Source organism: Astatotilapia calliptera, chromosome 12 (genome assembly GCF_964374335.1).
Source record: "Astatotilapia calliptera chromosome 12, fAstCal68.1, whole genome shotgun sequence".
NCBI lineage: Eukaryota > Metazoa > Chordata > Actinopteri > Cichliformes > Cichlidae > Astatotilapia > Astatotilapia calliptera.
Window position 1 is genome coordinate 29,361,926 of NC_137433.1, and position 21,393 is coordinate 29,383,318.

The 21,393-nt window shown below is 41.0% G+C and overlaps 1 protein-coding gene across 4 annotated transcripts in view; it reads right to left on the bottom strand.

The window, feature by feature from the left end:
- The window catches only part of LOC113033855 (ADP-ribosylation factor-like protein 15), a 158,725-nt gene that overhangs the window by 115,547 nt on the left and 21,785 nt on the right, over nt 1-21,393 (bottom strand). For all 4 annotated transcript variants that reach the window (XM_080308846.1, XM_080308845.1, XM_026188011.2 and 1 more), the window contains exons 2-3: nt 4,359-4,503; nt 2,895-2,954 (exon numbers count right to left, since the gene is read on the bottom strand). In XM_080308846.1, the coding sequence (XP_080164972.1) occupies nt 2,895-2,954; nt 4,359-4,503 (205 nt within the window). The remainder of the gene's footprint in view (nt 1-2,894; nt 2,955-4,358; nt 4,504-21,393) is intronic.

Consider the following 21,393-nt stretch of genomic DNA (forward strand, 5'->3'; position numbering starts at 1 on the left):
TCCTTTTATATTTTTATAGCAAACTCCAAGTACAACACCATATGATCAAAATTACAGGGTCACCTATACATATGCTCCTAGAGGACCTGTTTGGCGATAGAAACCCATGTCATGAAGTTCCCAGTACACAGCTTTTGTGCTGATGTGAATGGCAGAGAAGGTTTTAACTCAGCAGTTACTGGGTCTCAGCAGAGTCTTGGTGACTTTTTCACACAATGCACCTCAGCACTCAGTGAAACTGCACTCTAACTTTACATGGTCGGAGTTATTTGGTTCATAAGCGCTTTTATCTTGCAGTAACACTTATAGTTAATTGTTGAATATCTATGTAGGAAAAGCTTTCACAAACTGACTTGTTGCTGGTTGGTTTCCTTTTGCTGTACCATGCTCGAATTTATGCCAGATCTAGAAATTTTCCTAGAAATTACCCAATGAAGGTGATTGTGCGTGCAAATGTCAGAATCAGCTGCATGGAATATCTTTAACCTGATTGTTGGGGTTTTTTGTGTAATTGTAGGGTCTTTACCTTTCAATATAAAAGGACCACGAGGTGAACGTTGTTGTGATTTGGCACTATAGAAATAAAGAAAAACAAAACTGATGCAAAACATCTCCTGCTGCTTGCTACACGTGACAAAGGACAATTTCTGATAATGTCAAGTTTGTATTCTCCTCATATGTTCACGAGTTCAACTTATGAAAGATTTTGCTGTGTGCCAGAAATGTTGACCTTAACATACTCCCATATACCCGCTTCCAGTTCAGCTGAAACTACCTTTGTCTCCCAGATGTAAAAGGTTGAGCAATAATGAGACTTACAAAACCAAGGAAATGAAGAACAGCACATAAAAAAATAAAATGCTTGAATGCTTGAGCTTTTGTGAGGAAGTTTTATGTGACTTTGTGTCTTTTAAATGGTTTGTGTGCTCTACTCAAACAAACAAATACTGACAAACAGGTCATCTGACCTAGGGCACATACGTCACCTAAATACGCAAAACTAGCTTTACCTTTCTGACTGTTAAGCGTCAGTACCTCACTGATCTTCAATAGGCTTTCCGGTGGCATGGGAAGGAAATACACGGGAAGTGCTTCACATCCTGACACTTCTCAACAAGAGCGTCTTCTCTTGCCTTAGTCAGGGCTGAGTAAAGAGAACAAGCCACAGAGGCATTGTGTAAAACAAGGGTTTCGGGGTCAGGAACACTGATGTCTGTGCGTCACATCTTGTATCATTTTTCTGCATCATTGATGCAGTGCAAAATAACATAAAACTAAAGCAGGCATGTTTGCTTGTTTTAAAGCCATAGGGAAAGGGGAGGAATAAAAGAATACTGACAGAAGTGGGAAGTGTTGAGTAAGTTTCAAACTGTGCAGAACAAGCCTGCCATAATCAGAAGACACTCTGAGGGTCTCTGCATGAAAACTGACCAGTGGAAAATTATGCAAGAACACAAACTCTTCCAATTATATATTTGCGTCATATACAACTGGAAGAAAAGGTGGATGCCTGTGCAGGGAAAACATAATGGCTGCAAATCAACACCTTTTCTCACACACAATATCCAATATCCTCAAAAAAAAAGAAAAAAAAAAAGAAGAAGAAGAAGAAGAAGAAAGAAAAAAAGAAAAGGTAGTTAGTAGAGGCATCAAAACATGTGCTTGTTTTCACCGTCTCCAATACATCCATATCGGATGGCAACATAAATCACTCAACTGCCTGTGCTCTGTGTATTTACAAGGAAAGGAGCAGGGGAGTAAGTGTTCAGGCAGGAGGGCTAAGAGAAAGAGAGAACAGATTTCATCACGCTTTTCTGTGGTGGCAGCCTATACTAACGTCTCTAAATCAAGTGTGTCATCCGTGGGACCAGTGTTTTTCCAACCACAATCATGTTACCACTGTTACCACCAGACTGGCTTTGACCCAATCCAGAAAAACCTCTTTTGGGGGGAAAAAAACAAAAAACAAAACCCCTAATGCGTTCTGTCCAAATTTGGTAGCTCCCTCGTTGGTGGTCCCCCCCCCAGTGCCTCTTTTTGCATTTGTGTGAGTGTGTGTGCTTCATCTTTTCAGACGCCTAAGTTGGGTGATCCTTGAAAATATGCACTGCACCTGTCATGCACAGGAAACTGAAATTACAAAACAATCTATTCCTTTTATTTCTCAAGGCTCTCTTTAAGGACTTCGATTGCATTAGCTCCGTTTATTTATCCCATCCTCCACCTCAGGTTTCCTCATCTCAACTTAATAGCTTCCTCGAGGGTTGTACATTTCCAGGAATAATACGGTGCACGTTGTTCAGCATTGGAAATTTAAAACACACCAAAAAACAAACACACTAACACATCTGACGTCTATACACACACACGCCTGTGTCTGAAAGATGTCATGCTACAGGACACAAAAAGAAACATTTTTCCCCATTCTTGATGTTTGTGCCCGCTTGTGTAAATTTCAATTGAAGAGATGGGGTGAATACAGATTAAAGACAGACAAACCATTAAAGTATATATCTAACAGGTCACATATGGACTTTTGTATACCTGTGCAACATATGAGTGTTTTGTAATCGAGGAACAAAATATTCCAATGATGTCATTGGAAAAAGAAGCTGGTCATAGTTTGGTGGGTAAACAGATCATAAAGTACGGATTTCAAAAAAGAAAACATTCATTATGGCACAATAACCGTTGCCTACTTTATATTGTAAGGTAAAGACCCTACAGTAATACAAAGAAAACAGAAAATCCCAATAATCACATGATGCAGTTACTGTTACAGGGGCCAGTTAACCTGTTAATGTCTACGATGGCCCACAGCATTTCATTGCTGGGTCACTCCGTTTCATCTAATACAGACGTTACAAACTTGAATTCCTGCATTTACTTCTTACCTCCAAGTTCTTTTACATTCAAGATGGCATTTGGAAACGGTACTGCTTTGATGCTGAAACCTGAGAGGAAAGAAAACAATGAAAATCCATCATTGCAATCACCTAAAAAAAAAAAAAAATTGTACTTCCCTCCGTGTCAGTGTGTGTGTGTCCAGCACATGCTAGGAGTGATGAGAGTCAGCTTTTAGGAATGCTGGCTCCATTTACTTTTCAATAGTGAGAAAGTGGATTTTTTTTTTCTTTAAAGAAAGAAAGAAAAAAAAAGGAAAGAAAAAGAAATCAATTTTATCATTAGGTTTCCCCGGGATATTTGGTGTACCTTTTCCAAACCAGCTGGTGAACACACACAGGACTGACAACATATTTGTGTTATAAACATGAAAGAAAAACACTTTGTGTGGTCCAGTTTTAGAAAAACAGAAAAACAAGAAGAGCTAAACAGAAAAGTGTTTTGTTCTATGTTGGGGTTAGCGGAGGATACAACTAAGTACTATCGTGTATTATGTGGTTTGTTTATGCGGCTGCGTACGGGAAATAGTGGAGAAACCCACTAAAGGGCAAATTTAATGTTGCTCAAATTATGCTAACTTGTCTTGGTGGGAATTCATTTCCTGACAACATTTACAAATAGGAGGAGAGATTTGAAAGCAGATTATGATTTTACAAGCATCTAAATTAATCACTATGTACATTACAACAGTGCACAATTATAAAGCAGGAAGTAAGAATATTAGCAGGAGAGTTCCCCCTTTATTGGCCTTCCTGTTCTTCCCTCTGTACATTTGGCAGATGGACAGTGCTGACAGCTAAATCTGCTTTCAGAGATGAACACTAATTTTCTAATTTATCTATTAAGGCTTACTCATCAGCAGGCGCAGAGAGCTATTCACTCACCTAACACACCCCCTGACACAGAAAAATGCAAACTAACTGTTACAGGCAGCACATTTGGGAATTACGTTATATTTAGCTTCTCCTGGAAAAAGAGTAAATCTAAAGTGGGACTTCTGCAACAGCTCAACACTGCTGCTGTCAAAGCCCGCGAAGGAGACAGGAATGTCAGGGTTCTTGAGGGACTGCATATATGGAAAGCAGAGTGCTGACTACCACAAGAATGATGTGCAAACCCTGAAAACTCCTTCTATTCTGGACATAACACCAGCCTGCCACTTGATTGAAGAAGAAAAAAAAAACAAGTATTGGCAGGTGACATCCTGACATCTATTCTGGCACAAACACTGGGACTGGAAAAAGTCCTTCCTCTATTGGAAAACTAATACCTGGATAGTACTATCTATCTGTTTCAAGAACATGATGTCCTTCAGATTCGAATCACAAAGGACTAAAAAGGAGAAAGATTGCAAGAACACATGTGAGCGAAGGGAGATAAGCATGCACCCTCTGCTGTTGTACCTAATTTTTTATGCCTTCTTTTCCACTGATCCATGTCTTATAACCACATACCTGTTGTAGGAACTATGCCATCGGTGCTCTCACTACAGAGGCGTGAGAGCAAGCTGGTCTTTCCAGCACCTGTCAGGCCAATGCACACCACATCATACTCTGGTCTCGGCGGTGGGGGTCCTTTACAGCACAGTGCCCGAAAACACTAAAACAAAGCATACAAAGCAATGAATGCATTGGAAGACAATTCTATGCGATGGGGGAGGGGGGGGGGGGGGGATAGGGAATTGGAGGGAGGACCGCTATAATTCTGCATTTGCAATCAAAACAATTCTTAGGATAAATTCTTGCCTCCATAACTCTGCATGACAACTCTCACAGGCATTTCTGTCTTCATACGGCAAAACAAAAATTCACACCTCGTGAAAAAACAGGCTGAGTATAGGATACACGTGCAGCTGATGTACAAGGAGCAAAAAGTATACAAATGATTGAGCAGAAAGCTTAATAAAAAAAAAGAATGCACCATGACAAAGAATGATACTACCATGATTTCTACATGTACGAACGATCTAATTTAATCATGCCACATAGAGAAAATGTCATTGACAAACTATATTCAATCAGGGGGTTAGATGCATGCATCCAAGTGCTGGTCCAACACGTTTTTGTCTGCATGTAAACCTTGTCTGATTGGGCCCTTATGGCAGCCAGAGGCAGACCTGTCACTCCATGAATCACGGCCTGGGACTGAGGGCCTGCTGTGAGACATTAAGGGGCAAATGCAGTGTGAACCGTGAATGAGAACTTTAAACTTGTGTGGGGAGATCAGTATCCAAAACTAAAAAGAGATCTCTTTTATTAGCAAGACAGGAACCAGTCTGGACATGGCAGGACAGACACACGCACACACACACGCACGCACACACACACACACACGCACGCACGCACGCACGCGCGCACGCACACACAGTCTCCTACCCATCTACGATATCACATTTCAAGTACAAGAACATCAACACAAGATTTCCTACTGCTCATGTCAAAGGACGACCCTCCTCAACACACTGTTGCTGCGCTCAGAGACTTTAACAAGAAGTAAAAACATGCGCAAGTCTACATGAACTGCTGCACATCTGTGTGCACGCTGTCCAGGTGTGCCATCAGAAAAAGAATACCTCGGTGGGCAGAAGCAGTTAAACTAATGAGAGGATAAACAAATATTCATCATCAGTTTTCAAGTAGGTCTGTATGTTTGTATACTCCGGCTTTAAGTCGTTGTAAAATACTTTTTATCTCAAGTTAAAAGAATCAAATGAACATCCAATAAAAGAGCAATTTTACAAGATGCATCCATTGCCACTTTTAAATTGGAGGAGAACAAAACAAAGTGCTTCAGCCTCAGTTCATCTACAGAGCTCAAGACATCAATGACTACCGGGGTCAGTTTTCAGAGTCATGCCAAAACAGGACTGCCGTTTGATGGAGATGTGGGGAATCTGCTTCAGCAGAACCAGACGTCGGCTGAGCAACCCGAGCCCCCCCGACTCCTTGGTGAACCCACCAGTCTGCTCAAACAGGAAACATTCTCCTTTTCCAGAAAAACTGTAAGATCAGAAACACACGCGTGTCAGATGGAAGAGCACATGTACAAACTTGGTTTGATTGGGTTATTTTCTTCTCTTCTCTGAAGCCACATGTACAGGTTTCTGTACAAGGTGAAAACTACCCCAGCTGTCAGCCAAGAGGACTGACAGCTGATGTTTAAAAAGAAGGGTTGAGGTAAGTGAAGATGGAAGAACTCAACCAGGTACAAATAGATATTGAGTTGAATAACTTGAGTGTTCCGAGCCCTATGAAATAATTGCTAAACCAGGAGTAAACATTGTTTTTAAAAAGGCATTGAATCAGGGTGCTGCCCCATTGCGGGAGCAGAATGAGAGGACTACTCCCACCAGAGAGTTGTGATTTCACAACAGTTACTAAAGGAGCATCCAGGCCCTGACCCTGGGGTCCCCATGTACACAGTGGCCCCTGTGAGAGAGAGATGGCAGCTCCCACCTCTGGCCCTCTTTGACAGGTCAAGATTGACGAGGAGAGCTTGCTCAAAAGGCTCACAGGAGAAAAATAAATATATCGGTAGGCCTTTGCCTACTTCGAGACGTGCCCCTCCCCGTCAACCACATACTCAATGTGTCACTGAGACCAAGAGCACAATCACAGATTGTCCAATGATGAGTATTTCCATAAATCTCCAAGCTATTTATACACACAGCTGAAATTGAGTTTTTAGTTGTATTTGACCCATACAGTAACCTGTACTTTGATATAGGAAAACATCTACGGAAACTCATGAAAAAGAAAACCTATGAGGCCACTTGTCAATCCTGCCAAAAGACTCTGGGAATGACAAGCATTTTATATAGACTCTATTGATTAGTTGCCTCTTATAGAATTGGACATGTTCTAGTTGTGCTTTCCTGAAAGACCTGCCTAGACATTACCTCACTGTTGTTGTGAAAGTTGATTAGCTAGGCTTTATGTAAATGAGAATCATATCACAGAAGATGTAGCCAGGCTGCATTTTCTCCTCAAGAGAAAGATGCATGACAGGAAAAAATGGAAAAAGAAACACCACGCTCCCCAGGCCTCCAATTTTAAAAAGATGCCAAGACTTTTAATGGGTGACAAAATTAGGCCTCCTGGCAGCAGAGCATAGCTCAAGTAGACACTGAGCTTATTAGCATTTAGCCTCATCTAAATAATGGGGGGGTTCCCATATCAAGAGTTTAAAAGGACAATGATGTATGAAAACTGCTGCAGTTCTTTTTCCTCCCAATGTTTTACTTCACATAATGCTCAAAGCCACACCACATGGTATAGCGAGAACTCCAACAATGTCTCCACAGACCCTCCTGACCTCAAGTTTGTTCATTTGCATATGGTTAACACATGATATATACATGGATTTAGGGACTGAAAAAGATCAAGGCAAAGGGTCCCACTGACTAAAGGATTCAGATAGACTTAAAAGAAAAAAAAAGGAAAAAAAAGGAAAAACAACTAATAAATGAAAACATTTGTGTCAGTGACACATAAACTATCATGGTGTAAATTCACCTGACGTGGTTGGATGGAAAAAGAGCCAGGCTCTTTTTAGAAAATGACTTTGTATTTTTAGAGGTAATAAATGTGGGATAGAGGGAAGCCGCTATACCCACAGAAGACTAGTTCACGTTTCACTCTCGTACTCTCTTGCTACTGTCGAGACACCACAGGACCGGAAAATAGGCAGTGGCACGACAGCATGTTCCAAATTGAGGCTCCCAACAAGCTTTCAGTTTGTATGGACAAGCTTTGATCTTGTTGAAGTTATTAAATTTAACTTTTGTGTTGTCAAAGGAGACACAGAGAACATAGAAATCAAATATGCCAGCTTGGAAACGCTGATTTCATACCTATTCTGTTCAACCGGATCTTTGGAAACGGTAACATAACAAGTACGGTTTCTGCATATTTCTAAAACATCTCAACAGGTGTGCAGCGTCAACTAATTCTGCTACAGAAATACTCATGACAGCTACATAAATACTAGGGGTGGGGGGGGGAAAAATCAATACTGTGTAGTATCGTGATATTTTGTTTGCTAATAATGTATCGATACAGGGACAGCAGAAATCGATATTTTGTTACAAAAAAAGTTTTTGTAACAAAACTGACTTCAGAGCATGTTGATCAGCTCCTTTTTCTGAGCAAGAATCCTGACATTCCTTCACTGTCCAAATGTGTTTAACTTTTTTTTGGGCAGTAATAAACATGACAGTTTACTTATTTTAATTTAAGACATGTTTTATTTTAATTAAGTTTAAAACTTTTTTATTTAATGTAAAATTATATTTTGTTTTAATTTACTTTCAAATTCTTCAGTTGCTGAATGGGCTGCATAGTTTTCATCAATTGCATAGTTCAGAATAGCTATAATTGTACCAGATGGTTGCATTCAGTTAAGTTGGACTAGACTGTAATACAAACCGTTCAGTTTGTCAACAATAAAACTGACTGAAATGAGAGAAAGACTGAGTGTGAGCCTTTGATATTAGATAAAATGAATATTGATAAAGTTTACCTTTATGTACAGAATTTGAATATCGCAAAATATTTTTAAAAATTGCAATAATATCGTATCGTGCGTTAAGTATTGTGATAATATCGTATTGTGGGATGTATGGTGATTCCCACCTCTAATAAATACTACCCAGTAATGGTTACCAATCTTTCTGGATCCTTACGATCTTTAAGTCTTAATATTTTTTATCAGGATGGTTGGCTAACATTACCCAAACTTAACTAAAACTGACAAATGTTTTTCCAGAAAAGTTCAGATACAATATTATTCTGCAGAAATACAGTAAGAGATGAAACTTCAACTTCAGCAACTGAGTAACTGTAAATGTTTATCCAGTGTTTAGTGTTTTTGGAAAAAAAAAAAAAATAATAAAAACAGTTTGGGGAGACAAAAGAACGAAAATTCTGTAAACCTTTGGAAATAAGGTGATAAAATAAGAAATAAGATTGATTTATAGGGAGTAAGTGCCAGATGACTGAGTCAACTGCCCTCACCACATTATACATTTTGCAAAAAAAAAAAAAAAAAAAAAAAAGCAGCAAATTATACATGAAGAAAATCTGTCAAGCTGATGCATAAGTGCCCTTTTTAGCCCCTGTCCTGCCCATTAAGCATGTAAAACACCATGTTGAAAGGTAGATTACTCATCAGTGAGTAAGTCGGAACTATTTGCACTCATCACAGTCATGGTGCTAATGAGTATAATAATGCCCGCTTAAAAACTGCTGTATCATATTTAGCCTTTGGTATTCCAGAACACACAGACATACCAAGAAGTAACTGCAGCCTCCCCCTTGGCTGCAAACACATAAGCTGCACATACTGACTTCCGGTACAACAGAAGGGACAGGATAGAAGAGAGGAGGAGGGAAAAAAAACAAACAGAAAGGACACCCAAGACACTGGCCTCAGTAGTCATGCCCACTGCAGACAGACAGACAAAGAGTACGGGCAAGCAGTTTTTTTTTTCTTTTTTCTTTCCTCCAGACTAAGTGTCGGGACAACACTTGTGTGCAGGGCTCACTCCTGACCTTTGGAAATGACAGTCCTTTATATGGGTGTCCCCATGGAGGAGCAGTGCTAACAGCTATGTGTGTAATAACACACCAACTACAGTCATAACACAGGCCTGCAGTGGAGAGGAGAGGCAGGCTGTGAGGTATGAAGGTAGTGTAGAGCGAAGCAGGGAGGTGGAGAGGGTGTGCAGGCAAAATGGGAGTGGTGGTGGGTGGATGGCTGCATTCATTCATCCTCATTCATCTTCTCCCCCCTTCAGTTGTTGTTATTTGCCACTTTGAAGCTGGATGGGGGGTGAACAGTGGGACACAGTGTGGTTCAGTACAGTGAGGGTAGGGGGGTGTGGGGCGCACTGCATGCCATTCTCGTTAAGGGGCGAGATAGACGTGCTAGACACACAAGGCTACTCAATGGACTCTTCCCATGCTAGGTTACTGCAGACTGTTGTTACTCCAAAATCACAGATTGCTTCAGGCCCAGGTCTGCACCACCACACACCAAACCATGCTCCACCCTTTATTTTGCTTCGTAACATAGCATATATTTCTGACCATTAATTGGGCATGCTTAAGTGTTACTGGCATTTTTCTAACCACACATGCCTCTCATAGCAGTGGATTTTCTTCCACTGGTGCAGACAAGATGCTACCAGTATTATGCCTATGAGCACAAGCACGAACGACTGTTTTCTTATACCTTAATTATAAGTAAAAACAAATGCCATGTGGATTTGGCAGTGAGAACTCTGATATGCTTTCAACTGTAGCTACAGGTGATGAAATACAAGATTTACTGCACTTCAAAAATGATGGCCAGTTAAGGACACTAAACAGGTGCCATTCATTATCCCGCATCAGAAATAGATCCCTGAACAAACACACACACACACACACACACACACACACACACTGAAAGAGTACACTGGAACATTTGGGGGATACGCATCGCTCCCGTTCCATGTGCCTCGACAATACACATCCAGTTGTGTGGAATGTTTTTGATGCAGGGCATGCTGAATATGTCTACTGTTGACTTCAACAGCTTAAAACAAAATATCGCAGAAGGCTGCTGAACTGAAATAACAGACATACAGCAATAAGAAGATGACCCTGTCTGCGCCAGCTCAACATCCCGTCTGGTGAAGTAGACCGTGTCTTACTTAAGTCGACAAAACAACCCACAACCCATTATGCCTGCTTGTCTCTGTGTTTACGGGGAGGTCTTGTTTTAAAGGCTGATTTGCTTGTCACCGTTTTGCAGGCACATCATCCCTTTATTCGAAAGCAACAACCACTCTTTTTCTCACTTTCTCCGTCTCTCTCCCCTATCACCCCCGCTACCCAATTCATTCATCCCACTTCTGTCTGTCTGGCCCTCGTTTCAGAGCTCAAACACTATTGCCCTGACGCTAAGATGTCTGGACAAGGAGACAAGCTAGAACACACACACACACACACACACACACACACACACACACACACACACACACACACACACACACACACACACACACACACACACACACACACACACAGAAAGAGTGAAGTTAGAGCGCCCCCCAGCTTTTTGCTGGAACATACCACATCTTTTACACTGCAAAGGAAAGGGCAAAGCTTTGCTCCAACTCATTTAATGTAACTTAAGTAACAAGAAATGGCTCTAAAAACCTTCATGTATCAAATTTCCACCAATTCTGAGAATCACGTTCATGGCAGCAAACACAGAAAGAGAAAAACAAATTGGTGCTGCCTGCCACTATCGAACAGAAGCGAAATCCCTTCATTAATTTGGCTAAACAAGTTAACGTGACAGACTCTTTGGAACCTTGAATCCAGTTTTAAAACAACCAAGATATGTCTAGACTATAAATCTCAACTTCGAAAAACAAACTGAAGCATCTACTTGCTTCCCCCCCCCACTTCACTTCCCCTTTTCAGTAAGCAGCTCCAATGTTAGCCTTCTCCTATCTGGCCTGACATGGTAGCTTGTGACCCTGCCTGGATGAGGAGAAGGCCAGATCAAAGGCAGAGGAGCAGCCTTGGAAAAACACTTGGGCTGAGAATGGACGGGATATCTGTCAGGAAGCCTTTCCCACTGGGCTCACTAGTGCTAGAGCCCAGGGATCAGGTTACCACCCAAAAACACTGACATGAAAGAGGGGGAGACGCTAATCCGCATACATGGGGCTCTCTGTCTGTCCTCCAGTTGCACTCCACCACCAATAATGTATCCCTTCGTCCCCTCTGCTCCTTACCCTCTAAAATCTCCACAGCTCAGTATCTCTGAGTCACCGCCAAACCACACCAATTTAACTTACCCATACACCCCCCCCGGGCTTCTCTACACCACCACTTCTCCCTGCTTCAACACCCCGAAAACACTCAAGCTTCATCACAGAGGATTAACAGGAAACCCTGACACACCCTTTTGTTGAGGAGACAGAGGGGGGCTTGGGTGGTTTGCCACCCCGAGAGGGTCTTTTTTATCCACTGGGGTTCCTGATCCAGTTAGAGAAGGAGACGTGAGGACTTCATGTCTCAGCATTCTTACTAACATCAATGACATGCACACACAAGAACTTCCACAACTCCAAGCTGTATAGACGAGGCCTGCTGGTGGCTATCAGTTTTCCAGTAGCAATGAGCAGGGACTAAGAAAAGAAGGATGCAGTGAGAAAAGAGGCTGGGGCAGGGAGGGAGCATTTGTAGGAGTGTGTGGGATAAAGGGAGTGTTCAAAATGAGGATGGCATATATGTGTATGTGTATGTGTGTGGCAGGGAGTGGGGGGTGGGTGTCAGTGCTGTAAATCTTGATGTCACTGACAGGAAGACTGTTGCAGGACCATTACCATAAATCTGACAAACGCTAAGTTGATGGGAGGCTGTATCTGTCTGGTCAGGGACCAGTCTAGACGGTCCTATTGAGGGGTCCTACAGCGTAGCCCTGTTTGTTTCCAGCACCATCTGGATGTGGCAGTAAGTACCCGCTGCTGTGGTTCACATATGCAAACAAACACAAAGTATACAATGTGCACCATTCCCATAGCCATTGCAAAGGCCCTGATCTTTGTATCTCAAACAATAACCACAATTTATTTGTGTAGTGTACTGACAGAAACTCTAGAACAACAGGTTACACACAGTATCAAAGTAATATCAAAGTTCTGTGGTCAACTTTCTTGTATAATTATTGCATTAAAATGTTACTGTGAACTTCTGTGGATGATAAATTGGTAGCTAACTATTCAATGGGCTCCTAAGGACTTTTGTTAGATTAAAGCAAATCTACACCACATACACTAAACCGTTAAGGTTGTGAACACGAGAACTCCACAGTGGTGGATGTTTGCACTGAAATCTGGGTATACGCCGCAGGCTGCACGGTCCTGAACAGTTTTGCTTGTTGGCAGGATGTATTCACTCAAGGAAGCAGCCGCTGTGTGGAAGTGGTGCTGCCATGAGGTGGGTGGCATGTGTCACATAAAACCCGAATGAATGTCCAGCAGAACACTGCATGGCAACAAAATGAGTACTCTTAGTCACTTCACCTGTCAGTGGTTTTAATGTTGTAGCTGAGTGGTCTACACTCTAATAACTGTGTTGAGGAAGATGTGACTCAGTGATTCATACAGATTACCTCATAGACACGCTATGATTAACAAGGTATGTTCTCAAGTTTAACCCCCCCCCCCCCATAAAAACACCATCTCCCAAGAGATGGAAACACAAAAGCATGATAGTTCTGCAGTGCTGAATGCTTTTCAAGCATCCATAGCATTTGCAAGAGTCACTGTGACACAGCTCTTACAGATGCTTTTTGTAGCCTGCGTTTCCTGCCTAAAATCTTATGTTCATTTTCTACAAACGAAGCTTGAAAAACAAGCTCTTGTTTAGTTTATCAAAGATTTTCTATTGAGGCACCGAACTACTTTAAAAAAAAAAAAAAAAAAAAGAAAAGAAAGAAAAACAAAAACATCTCCTCTCTCTCCCTCTCTGAGTCTCTCTCAACAAACTGGGCAAGAGTTCACCTGAGGAGAATCTGGGACTGATCAGCACTGCACGGGTTCCACACTTTGACCCAGGCGTGGGTCACAGTGTAGCCTGAGGTGAACACTCTACAGTTTAATACTTACACTTTGTTTTTGATGAATACAGACGTGTCCCCTCATTAACAAAGTTCCTAATCTTCATGCCTTCATGCTTGAAAGGAATGTAACGAGTAGCATAACAAATGACTTTTAATGTACTCCATTACTTTTTAAAAAGGTGTTCTGCGTAATATATTTAATAATAACTTTGAGTAATGACTAAAAAATAAATAAATTAAAAATATATATATATATATCTCTCTCTATATATCTCTATCTCACAACAAAGAGAGGAAATACCTCAACAAACATGCACAAACATTTGACCCACAGCAAGCAATTCATTTACATGAATATAATTTCTTTATTGCTGCTTAGAAATGGTGGCGACTCTCAAAATGGAGCCAACGAGACTTGAGGAATCAAAGTCAAGTCCAAGTGATATTGATAATGGAATCTGAATCACTAAATTCGTATCAAAACCCGGGTTAAGATTGTCTGAAAGATCTGATGATCTGTAAGATCTTGGTAGGAATAATATAATCCAAACAGCGTGTCCCTCTAGACCCCCAGCCCCCTTCCCAGCCGACACATTTATCTGTCTGGAGCCTACCTTGGAGCTTCTGTGTTTCATGACATCTACTGGAAAATTACATTAGGTTGAGAATAAGAGGGACAGCATTAAGGGGCCCACCCACGGGACTGTTTTCATGTTCTTCTCTTTTTGTTCAAGAAAGCATAAGGGTGAGGTGGTGGCAAGGCAGTTGCATTCACAGTGGACACCTTTACTCCATGGGACATCCAGAGGGTAGATAAGGAGGCCACAGAAATGAGGGGGTTGAAGGGGTTCCACTGGGCGCCATTACGGTAAATAAATCTCCTAAATTGGGGAGAGCGATTAGCTTGGCTGCATTAGCATACTGCGGCGGCAAAAACTTTGGTATCCTGGGCACAGCGTAGGGCAAAAAGATGTTTTTCTGCACCCATATAGAGGATCAAAGCTTAAGGGGCCCCCTTTTGAAGGCCCTGAAACTAGTGTGCATGAACCAAGGGGGGTGGGGGGCGCCCCATCTCACAGACATAAAAAGGATGGGCGGATGGGAAGGGCACTCCTCTCACTTTCATCAGTTAAAGCTCATTTTCATACAACATTTATGTATCGATGACAATCGATTGTTGATTAAAGCAAAATTAGGGCCCCCATTCTCCCTGAAAAACGTGTGGGAACGTTTCAAGTTTGTCGTTAAATGTGAAAGACTTTTCCTCATTAGTCATTTCATGGCTCCAGTTTGACAAAAAAAAAAAAAAAAACAACAACAACTAAAAGCCATCAGAACAAGACGATTTTTATATAGACTGTATGTAACACAACAATAATCATAACATATCTATAATATTGTTTCACTGAACTAGTCCTCACATCATAAGATACAAACAAGGCCCAGCCACGGGGATGATATTAACAGCCTGACCCTGTTGATAACAAAGTGTGTGGATTAGTGTTTGGGAGATCTACCAAAGATGGTAAATGGAGGTGTTGTAACCCACAAAACAGAAAAGACATTACTTATTATGAATATAGTTGTGGCTAATGATGTAATCTAAACTCAGTATGCAATCCAAAGCTTTCTGAAACCCGTTATCAAATCTTCTTAAAGTCAAATTGCAAGAAACTGAATTTACAAATAACTAAAACTCATGATTCTATCTACTCTTCTGGCTATATTAATCAATACTGACATTTCTTATTTAGTTTAATTCTTGTTTACAACCTACAGCCCAAACTTGAGTGGATCGGCAGATGATGCGAAATGTTGACATGATTAAGAAGTTTAAAATAGGAAGCTGATCAATGGAACTTTAAGCTGTGGTAATTCCTTCTTGTTAAACTCCACTGTAGGACGTGCAGTGATGTGCCCTTTCACTCGCAAACAATCTTTGCCAGAGTTCATTCGGGGACTTGGACAGAGAGTTTCAGTAAAGTTAATACAAAATTTGTGATTTGTAAGACACAACTCTCTGTACTCTGTTGAACAGGAACAGAATCCAAATGGGAAGTGCTATCGGATCACAACCCTAGGTGTGGCACTAGCAGTGATGCCAAAGAGAAAACAGACATATTTTCACTGAGATAAGGATCATGAATGATGAGTACTGCAACAAATGAGGACACTAACATCATTACATTTATGTGGAAACTTAACATCTGTGAAAACCATACTTCATGCTGTCACAGATCTGGAAGACCTCTTTCATATCTTGCATCCAGATTGAGTGTGTGTGCTTGACAGAGCTTACAACTCACACATGTCAACAGAACAGGTCTTAAAAGCAGTGACAAACTGAGAAGTTCGCAGTTTCCATTTATCCAAGTAAGTGTTGCCCAACAACAAAAACTTTTGCACATGGCAATATAGTGAAAGGCAGAAAGCAAGTACAATCCCTTTGATTCTGTCTGGGTTTGGTTAAGACATCTTGTTGAACTACACATTACAGCCAAAATTCTGACATGACACATATGCATACACAATATACTATACAATTACATGCATCTCTGACCACCTCAAAGTAGGTACAAGCTGACCACAAAATCCCATTCGGTCTTATACACAATGAAAAATGGCCTGGCTTTCTTGGGTTCCTTTTTCCTTGCATAACCTCAAGATAAAGCATCATTAGGAAAAAATAGGACATTTTATATACTGCAAATACTATAAGAAAAAACTGCAGTAGTGTACAATGTCATTTCTGATGTAAAATGTCAATGCACCTGTGATTCCCTTCTACATCCTTCCTATTAATAGAAGCAACAAAGCTCATGCTAATTGATTTTGTCTATGGTTTTAGAAGTGAGAGAGCCAAGCTTTCATTCTATACAACTCTTCTCTCTTACTTCACCACCGCTGAGGTGTGTTTAACTGGCACAGCTCACACAAGAAGTGGTATTTATAGGAAAAAATTAACTATTTAAGATGCTGGTGTTATTTATTTATTCTTTGTTTTCAAAGGGTTTTTTTATAGGTTTTTATGAAGAGAAGTTGTGAATCATCCACTTTACAAGGTTATACAAAGGAATGACAACATTATGCTAAAAAGCCTGTAAGCATGCAATTCAGGCAATTTAATACCTGAACATTTGCTATTATGAATCTTCTCTAATTTTGATTTTATTTTAATTATGAGTCACACATGAACAGTACTAAATAAGAAACCTGAGCTATAGTGAAAACATAAAACACTAAACAAATAATCCAATCCATTTTCCTTATTTTAGAAAAAACGGGGTTAACATACAAAGATTGAGAGAAACAGTGGCTTATCACTAGTTTCACACAGCTTGTCGTCCTCCTGGATAGTGATAACAGACGTGAGAAACCCAAACACATCAAGTTTCCCATAAATATACTGACTATGAAATTGTTGAGGTCACTTGGGCATGTCCTTGGAAATAAAATGAAAATATAACTAGTTAAATGTCTGGAGGCTCAGAATTTCTTTGCTTAGAGTCTTGACAATGAGAGGAAAAAAAGAAAACAGCCGTATAATTGTTAGTACAAATGAGCAGATGAAGACGTAAGAACGGTAATCAGACCTGAATATTTGTGAAAGAAACAAATGAAATGATGCTCAGTGACCGTTTGATGCCATCCGTCAAGTGTGGCAAAGGCCTATAAGGCAGTGATTCCTGAACATGTGCAAATATTTACTGAAAACAAATTTTAAAAGGATAAAATTAAGAAAACTACACGAGATGAGACGCCAAAGCCAACCATCTGGAGGTATTTCAAATCACAGGTCATTCTATGCCATAACCTTATCCAGCGAGTGAATCTATAAGAGTTCGGGGCGTTTCGGCACGTTTGTCGGACGTTAACCAGACACATTGTTTTAACCTTTGCCGGAGAAGCTTCTGTCTCATTCCCAGGGGCTGGCTGTGTAAAAGGGTCAATGACTTCAATAGGCCTTCATTAAGCACAGTTAGTGTCAACAGTTAATTATGCAAATTAGGGGACCCCTCATGTGGTTTGTGGGTCCCTGGGCTCCCCCTTTCATTGCAGCCTCACACACACACACACAAAATAAAAGCACCACCCTGCAGACACACATACTTCATATAGCACATACGTTCACGTACACACAGTATGCCATTCACACGTTACTTTTCCTCCTCACTCATTTCTTGCCAGGAATCAAAAATGCAGTGTTATGTGCTGATATATAAATGGAGGCCAATGAGGCCCCTGAGGTCTCCAGTGGCTTTTCTTGCCATCAAAGGACCTCCGGAAGGTTCTTGCTGGGTGAAGCTGAAAGCCCACCAAGTTCTCCTCATCAAGGCTAGTGAGTGGGGGGTGGCATCCATGCTCCCTCAGAAACAAAATGGGGGAGAAAAAAAAAAACTGCATCAAAACAGTCAATTAGGCAAAAATGCATGACAGCCAAATTCGAGCATTGTTTCTGTGATGGTAATGACAGGCCCCTTCCACACATCTGATGTCTGCGGCCCCCTGATTTTCAAATGGTGGGAAGCCATCAGTAATTAATAGTCACACGCTTCGGGCCCCTCAGTTGTGACTGGCGGATTCTTTGTAGGCCCGGGCTAAAAAACTTCCAGTCCACATCTACCTACTTCTTGTCATCCCATCACTGCTAGTTTGTGTCCATCTCCCTCACAAATGGATCCATCACTGCCTGCTGTTTGCTTCATGTACATTGTTTATCAGCCATTTGAGTGGCTCCACTTCATTGTAGGGGGATTGTTATGGGCGCCAATTGTAACCAGCTCCCCCTGAAGCCTCCATCTAAACCCGTTCACCTCCCACTAATTGTGGAGAGATATGGTCTTTGGGGGGTTTAAAAGGGTGGCTAGATGAAACGGCCTCCGTTGTGAACTGAAAACTGTTCAAACACCACAGTTCCTTTTGGAACCGGTCTCTTGTTTGTTATTTTGTTTGCCTTTGCTTTTTTCCCTAGCAAAGAAAACTTCTCAAAAACAGCAGTCTCAGAGTGATTATGTAATAGTAAATCAAAAACAGACTGTAAGCCACACTGGTCCAAATCCACCAAGTGAAGCTCTGGGAGCAAGTCTCTGTTCTTTCACCATGTGATACAGGTGTCATATTTTTGTGGCTACAGGAAAGAATATCTTGCAAGAACCCCATAACCCCACAGCAGTCTATTCCTGAATCACGGTAGATATTTCAACGCCAGGTTGAGCAATGATGATTGCATTACTGGTTGTCATTTGGCTCATCCAGTGGCTTGCTTACACAGCCAGTTCCAAAATTGTTGCTAAACACGTGCTTGGTCCAATGTAAAGATGTCATACAGTGAATCCAAAAGGTGAGCCAAAAGGACCGAGCATGGGCCAGGAGACAGGAAGGGTCTGTGCAATTCATTGCCACCTAACTGAGTGGTATGCATTCATGCTGTGATCATTTTGGTGGAATATAGCACAATCGATTTAAAATAAAATAGCAAATTATAATGGATTTGTCCAACTTTAAAGACAGTGCTTCAGGACAGTGATCTGGAAACTAAGCTATTATGTTACAGCCTTGTTTTGTTCCCAGTAACCCCCCCATTATTCGTTTTTAACGAGCAAACTGAAGCATGTTTGATTAGTCCAGTTAGGTGCCTGACCTCAGATGAACCGATTATGTTTTTCACTTGCTGGAGAAACTGAAAATAAAGAGCTCTTTCAACAAGAAAAATAAATAAATAAATAAAGAAGGCTGCACAACAGGCCTAGAGGTTCATGACCAGGGCAACAAAACATTTAATATAATGGCTTTATGTTTCATTTGCCCAGTGATTTTAGATCCCCTAATACAAGGGGGTTATATCAAAACCAGCTAATATGGCACAAGGACAAACCTTAATCCGCTTTAAAATAAGGCTGATCGTCAACATTTTACTTACTATACAGTCACCATTTAATTTCAAATCCAAAGTGCTAGAGTACAAAATCATCAACACCCCTAAACATGTGCCGCTGATACTTTCTACAGGTGTAACAGCATGAAGAAACATTAAGATAGAAAAAGCTAAGGGCTGAGCTGAGGGAAATGTGCCTCTGCGTGCACATGCATGTGTGCGCGCACGTGTGTGCGCGTGTGTGTGTGGGCTACCACTATACAAACTGTATAACTAAATCCCACACAGGGAGCATTTGACTTAAGCCAATAGACTCCACATGTCTGTCCTACTTCAAAGGGGGCAAAAAAAACCCAAAACCCTCCCAAAAAACAAAACAAAAAACAAAACAGAAAACAACGTCATACAAGCCCGTTCTCATCATCTCCAAGTACAGAGTAAAAACTTGGTGCATGAAGCTAACATTATTGCTCACACAAATAAACAGTTTCACGCATCAACACTTTTGTGACACTGTTAAATATATTAGTAGCTCGGTAAATGGAGGGTTAACTGTATGTGAACTTCTTCACCAAGTCTTGTTTTCAGCTTATATTTGCTCTGCATTATCCTGACACCTACTGGATGACTAAAAATTGTCAATGCCACACAAGTTACAAAAAAAAAAAAAAAAAAAAAAAAAAGTTACTTTGCTGACACACAGTACACATAGTGATTAAACAAAATCAGGACGATCTATATGCTTGAGTTACTTTCTGTTCATCCAGTCCTCTGCACGCTTAGAGTGCAACGTCAAGTCTGGGGTCACCTGGATAAGCAGTCATCATATTTAGGCTCAAAGATTTTCTCTGCTATTACTGATAAGTCTAGTAATTGGGTTAATCAGACAAACGAGAATCTTTTTCCTTGCAACTAAATTGTGAGCAATCATTGAAGAATTGCCCCTGGTAAATGGCTAATAAATAATTTCATAAAAGCAAAGCCAGTTAAAAGACTGTGCAACATCTTGCTTTGATCAAGAATGTTTCAGCATTACTAATAAAATCAGACTTTACCGGAAGAAGGGAAAGACACACACACACACACACACACACACACACACACACACACACACACACACACACACACACACACACACACACACACACACACACACACACACACACACTAAGAGCCAAGGCTGATGGACAGATGTTGTGCGTATGGAAGTATTGCGCAAAGAAGCTTTCATAAATGACTGTGCACAGAGGGAAACGTTTACTTAGTCAAAGGCAGGAAAGAACAGTCAGAGGCCAACTGTGCCACGATCCATCACAGGCCTGCGTATGACAGTGCACAGTGCAACCTGATTCAAAGGTAGCCTAAGCCCTTCCTGAGACTGGCCCCCAGAAGAGAGAACATCCAACCTACCAATTTTGGATGAATGTGTATGACAAAGGACAGGGAAAACATCAGCATGTCAGAAAATACTGCAAAGATCTAAAGGGTCCGACTTGAAAGAAATCACCTTATGTTAACCTGCCACAGGAAAGATGGGAGGAATTCAAGGTGTTTCTAATTTTGAACAGTATGGGAATAGATTTCAGACTGTAGATGCTAAATAATCTTGAAGAGATTATTAAATCATTTTCCAGGTCAGGTCATCTAACTCTTCAAGTGCTTGCTTTTGTAAAGTCTTCAGAAAACCGAGTGCAAGGAAGCAGATTTTAATACTTTTCTTTATCTTGCTTGTCAAAAATGCCCCATAAACAAATGTAAACACACTTCTTTCACTTCAGTCTTTTCAAATGCAGACAGAACATATGACATTGTCACGAAAAAGACACAGGAGTCTGAGAAACTACAGATGGAGGTGAAACTTAAAATGCGCCACAGCATCACACTAGGAAAGAGGAAATTTCCATCACCTCCGATCAGAGCGGCAGCTGATACATACACGCAACTACAGCGGAGTCATTTAACCAGAGAATGAAAGACAAGTGTACCCTTTC